Genomic DNA, 6000 nt, shown 5'->3' with positions numbered 1-6000 from the left:
CAGGTCAGGCACAAATAAAATGTATGTATTTTATGTGGTTTAAAGACAGATCCTTTGGATTCACGTTGAGAACATTTCTGTTGCTGCAACAGAGTGGCACATAATAATGCTTACCATTACACTGAACAACTGAGCTAGTGAGCATACTGGAGACATACTATACTGCTAATAGGACAAAAGCAAACCACTGGAAGGATTGTTGAATTAAATTAAATATAAGGTAAAAATTAGCTTTATTAATTTGTTACCTTGTCAATCAGTTGTTTGAAAAAATATTTGCTAGTATTTAAATGTTGCAACCTCAGTTGGACCTTTGTCAACACCGTCAGTATTGGTCAACAGTATTATGTTTGTTAATTTTGAAAGAAATACATTAATTGTTTTATCAATTTGTTGTGTTAAAATATTAAAATATCGAATGAACTACATGATGTTATGTCTTATTTACCTAAGAACATTGGTTATACAGTAGGCCTATGTGCTTAATATCAAAAAGGAGGGTAGAATTGAGGAATTTAGGAACCAGATTGTTGATAATAGTGAGTAACCTACAATAATGCATTAATTGATGCATATAATTTTGTAATATGCACAAGACAAGTCTAAACCTTTCAAATCAGAATAGATTTGTGAACAAATTTTCATTGGTACCTGCTGGTGGAGTCACTGAGATCTGCAGTACTACAGTAGAATGAATCAGGTAACAGGACTCCTGGAGCTGTGAAGGACAGCAGAGACAACAGGTGTAAACGAGTGACTTAACGACTTGATTTGTGGCCAAGAAATAGCAGCCAATAGGGAAGAGATGTCACAGCAATTGATATTCAACTATATTTGGTTTCCACTTGTATGCCCCTTCATGGTGTTTGGTCCCAGCAGAGTGACGGATGGATCTCCAGGCTCCATATGTCAGCAGTCCTATAGGGCTCTTTGTGTCAGCCTACAGACATGTGAGCACCATACACAAGGGAAACCTGAGAGTTAGCTCAGCATAAAGGTGCAATGGCAGTATAGGTACCTGCAGTCTTGACACCCTGCTGAGGGTTACAAATACAATCCAAATATTTTCACATCACCAGCCGATGCTATTCTAATATATTTATTTATTTATTTATTTATTGTGTTAATGGAATTACTTAACTATTAAGCTTGTGATTGCCTTTTAGATTTCAATTTAAAAAGCAGCTAGCAGACAGAGATATATAGATACAGTAGATAGATAGATAGATAGATAGATAGATAGATAGATAGATAGATAGATAGATAGATAGATAGATAGATAGATAGATAGATAGATAGATAGATAGATAGATAGATAGATAGATAGATAACTTTAAAAAACAACATACCTCATTAAATAGAGCAACATTTTTGGCTGGATATCACGTGATAAATACTTTCCAAAAAAAACCCATTCATTTTCAAAACAAAAAAAAATAAAGAGGGGTTGCTTGTGTTTTCAAGCTTCATACTTCTGATTCATTCATTTAACAGGCTCTAATGCATATTTCATAAGCCAGGCGCTGTACATCAGGAGCACAAAGATAATTGTAGAGGTGAGCGTTTAATCTCACGTTTTCCCCCTGAAAAGATTAAAAAGAGCGAGACCTTTATCTCCTTAGGAGACAGTGGTATCAACGGTGTCATCCGCTGAGAAGATGAATGACTCCAGCTGAGGTAATTTGATGGTCAGGAGCCACAAGTAATTTTTCATTCAGAATAAAATTTCTGATGTGGTGCCTTTTCATCTCGAGTTTACAAAGCCAAAAACAGCCCTTTCATACAATTTTTTTTCTTCAACACCCTGCTGAATGGAATTTTAATGCTGGTCTTAGGTGGTTTATACTGGTCTGGATTACTCACATTTAATTAAAATGTATTTTAAGCCCTATTCGGACGGAATTAGTTTTACAAGGGTAGATGGAGTAATGTAATTTTGCCACAGGATGTCTGTAATAATAATGGCCAATTCGCACAGGACAAGACATCTCAGTAAAACTAGCAGAAGTGGGAAGGGTAACTCGATTTACGCACCGCCGTCACCCTCCTGTCATCATGTGCGTATTATGTTGCTTCCTGATATCATGTGTGCAAACCTATATTTGTATATATAAAACAGTTAGTTCTGGTCGAACAATGTATTAATTAAATTCAGATTGGATTATGTTGATAATAGACACTTACCTAACGCTAAAAGAAGTTTTGTGCCTCTAGCAAGTGCTTTTGACCTTTTTGATCTGAATGGTATGCGGAAAACACTTGAGTTTTGCCACAGACTAGAATGCAACTGAATGCTTTTTCAAGGGCCTCCATACTTGAAAAAACACGGAAAGGTAATTTTTCCGGACCTTTTTACAGAAGGTACAAGTTGCCGTAATCTTTACTGCCATTGTCCATAATGATTACTGAGATGGCACATTCGGATGGGACAAAAATTCTGAGAAGCTCGGGTAATAATTACTTTACCCCACCTCTCCATGTTAAACTAATCCTGTCCGGATAGGGCTTTAATCAAATTTATTCCATAACGTAATAAAAAAACTCCTTTGTAATTCTAGTTGCACACTGTACACATTAAAGTGTTTTAAATATTGAAATTCTTCAGTGAAACCTTGAAGGTAGGTGTCATTTGTATGGTGTGTGTGTGTGTATTTAAATATAACATAGTATTTACCATTATAAACCAGCTTTCAAATATTAATATGACAGCTAGCATGTGTTATGAGCACATCTCTTGCTCTCAGGTTTTTGGGTCTCCTTCATCTTTCTTCATACTCCAAGTACATACATATGTGTAATGAAGAAAAGCCTTGAAGTGGTTAGTCCTCCACACCGATAGAAAAGGAGAGAGAGAGAGAGAAAACTATCATAAACAAAGCCAGAAAAACCTCCATCCCCCTCTCTGATCTCCTAGATCCTCCTCTTTCTGCTCCTCTTCTCAGTGGGCTCACCACACGCCATCTCCCTGCCTTCAAATGCGCTGCTGGCCCTTTAAATCCTCTCCATTATAATTCCTGGAGCGAGCAGCTGGTCATAAAAAAGAACGAGAAAGAAAGGGAAAAGCACATAGTCTCTTCAAAACACAAACCCAGACACATAGGCATGCTTGCGCTCTCACCTATTCTCACTGACATCTGAGGAGGGGAGGGGGACACTGTGGAGGATTTTCCATTCAACAGAAGTGAGCAGGGAGGAAGCCAGAAGAAGTTTCCTCACAGACAGGCTTGGATCACTCTGCAAGACAATGCATTCCTGTCGAGTTTTACCTGCTCCTCTTTGGATTTGGTAATTCTGTAGAGTTTAAGTTCTTCAAACGGACTGAGAGAGAGAGAGACTGAGCAAGAGAATGCTCCCTCAGGTCATAAGGATTTTATACGTCTTGTCTTTTTTCTTTTTCCAAGGGGGCTTTATCAGGTAAGACAAGCAGTGGTTTTTAATAGCAAGCATGTATTGGTTGTGTGGTGTAGTGTTGTGTTGTGTTGTGTTGTATGGTCCGTTCATTATAAGAAATGTCAGTAACATTTATTAGTTTAGGATCCAATTATTGTGTGTTGTATTGTTGTTGTGTATTTGTATAACTGGGCTGCCTATCTTGGCCAGGGCAATCCTGTAAAAGAGATTTTAATCTCTGTGAGGTTCTCTCCTGGTTAAATAAAGGCTAATAAATAAATAAATCGAATTATTAACTAGTTGCTTGTTAGCTGGCTGTTTATTAGTACTTATAAAGCACATATTAATGATTTATTCAGCAAACTTAACAACTAACCTTACTAACTATTAATAGGCAGTAATTAGGAGTTTATTGGGGCAAAAGTCGTAGTTATTAGTTTGTTAGAATTGAACCTTAATCTAAAGTGTGACTGAAATGTCACATTGAAATCTTTTTTGTGTATTCCAGTTTTTTTTCTTGAGAGTAATAGTTCAAAGTAATAAGTAATATATAATATTATATTTATTATAATATTAGAATAATATAATACTAAATGAGGGTTTTGTTAGGTTTATTTTTATAATTTCAGAATCATGGCTGGTTTGATTTAAACTTTCTCAACACAGATAACATTCAGTCTACGGAAATGTGAGATTAATTTAAACTCAAACTGACAGAGAATGCAGTGTGCTCCTCTCCTGCCAATTAAGCAAATTTCCAAATTCCATGCAAAAATAAGGAGCTGAAATCTGCTGAAATAAGCTCCTTGCATATATTGCATTTCTTTTGTCTTTTCCTTATAAAATTAAAAGTAAAAAGTTTGAACCATTTTGTCAAGCAGAATTTTTTTTAAATATTGTATGATATTTTTGATAGCCTGGAGTGCCTGAACAATATCCAACAACATAAAACTCACAGTAAGGGTTGTGTCTCCATAATTTATGAACACACGAATAAAGCAAGACTTTGAAGAATATGAAAGGATATATAGAGAATCTCAGTGCAATTTAAATCTTAAGATGGCTCTAAATAAATAAGTAAAACATTTAAAAAATATAAAAAATATAAAGAGTAACTTAAAAAAAGCAAAATGAGATTTTCTCCCCCTCTCTGAATGAAAAAAGTGAAAAGTTTTGCAGCGAGTGCACTCCCTGTTTCATGCCCCATTGCATCCAGGTGTGAACAGGCTGGAGCTAAATTTGCATAATCCCAAAGCCTGGGTCTGGCGACGAGCATCCGCTCTGAGAGAGCAAGACAGACGCTGACGGGATGAAGAGGCGATTGAGTGAAGCCATTCTAGATGAGATTACAGGAAAAGTGCTGGTGTCATAATGATGTAACAAAAGGTACAGCTCTAGTGAAGGTATGAGACAGAGTGCATGAGACAGCCAAGGACAGGGTGACTGGCAGAGGAACATGTTGTAGATGTTGTGGTATGTCACATGTTACATGGACACATGAGCACAGAAAGGCTTCGTGTCTCTGAAGGGCCCGTGGTGTGACTTGCGGGTGGGAGATGACATCCCTTAGCGATCGCACTCACTAGCTCAGTGTCAACCTGCAGACACTGTGTGGGCGATTCAGAACATGGAGGCAGAGATGAGCGGTGTTTGGGCTGAGCTGTCGGACTCTGAGGTGAGGGGGCGACAATGGCTATGAAAGGAGCCATGCAGAGACCTGGGCAGAACCCAAATGGATGGCTGATTAGCAGGTAGACAGGTCATGAGCATAGAGCGACAGGACCGCCAGGAACTTACGAAATGTACTGTGAAGAAGAGTGACTCAGAACAGCCTCAGCATGTCTGTGCAGACTACAGGTCAGCCGTGTTGTGATTGGGTGAAGATGAATATGAGAAAGTCACTATTTGTTTTCACAAACAGACAAAACTTACAGTTTTATAATGAACGTTTTGAACTGAGAATAACCTCAGGGAAAACATAGGAAAAACATTACCTTGAGAAAGAGAGACTAACGTAGTTTGAAAGAGCAGCTGGTGTGTGAAATAAAGACATCTGTCAAGACCGAAACAGAGGGATTTGCAAGGAAATATAAGATGGAAAACAAAGGGATTTGTGCAGCTCAAACTTTGTCTCTTATTAATAATAAAGCAGTACACCGATTTCAGTTTTCCACTCAGGGCTATACACACATTTTTAAGCAAGAGTACACCATTCCCACCAATCAGCAAGGAGAGAGTGCCAAATTTGACCCCAAAGTCACACCAGCACAACTCTCAGCAGTAATAGAAATGCAGAGGTCAGGGGCCACTGAGCAAAACACTAGTTAGATTCTTTCCACGAATCTCTGGAATACTTGATTCTGATTGGCTGTCTGAATCTGAAATATTTGTGAATAATGACACTCATCCAGGGCAACACTGTATCTCAAGAGCCCCACAGTCTAAATATTTTAAATATTTTAAACTCTAATCAATATTCCACACACACAGACACACACACACACATTCACCAATGTCGCATTTATTTGATAAAAAATACAGTAAAAACAGTTTTATTGTGAAATATTATTATCATTTAAAAATGTTGATATTTTAAAATGTAATTTAGTC

At 37.4% G+C, this 6000-nt stretch overlaps 1 protein-coding gene across 1 annotated transcript in view; it reads left to right on the top strand.

Annotated features, from left to right (window-relative positions):
• Positions 1–2982: 2982 nt before the first annotated feature.
• glra4a (glycine receptor, alpha 4a) overlaps positions 2983–6000 on the top strand; it is a 42716-nt gene continuing 39698 nt past the window's right edge. Inside the window, exon 1 of the mRNA XM_079893449.1 lies at positions 2983–3414. Coding sequence (XP_079749575.1) covers positions 3347–3414 — 68 coding nt within the window. The 5' untranslated portion in view covers positions 2983–3346. The remainder of the gene's footprint in view (positions 3415–6000) is intronic.

This window comes from Squalius cephalus, assembly GCF_949319135.1.
Source record: "Squalius cephalus genome assembly, chromosome: 14".
Classification (NCBI taxonomy): Eukaryota; Metazoa; Chordata; class Actinopteri; order Cypriniformes; family Leuciscidae; genus Squalius; species Squalius cephalus.
The sequence above is the reverse complement of the archived record's forward strand: the minus strand, read 5'-3'. Positions and strand labels throughout refer to the sequence as shown.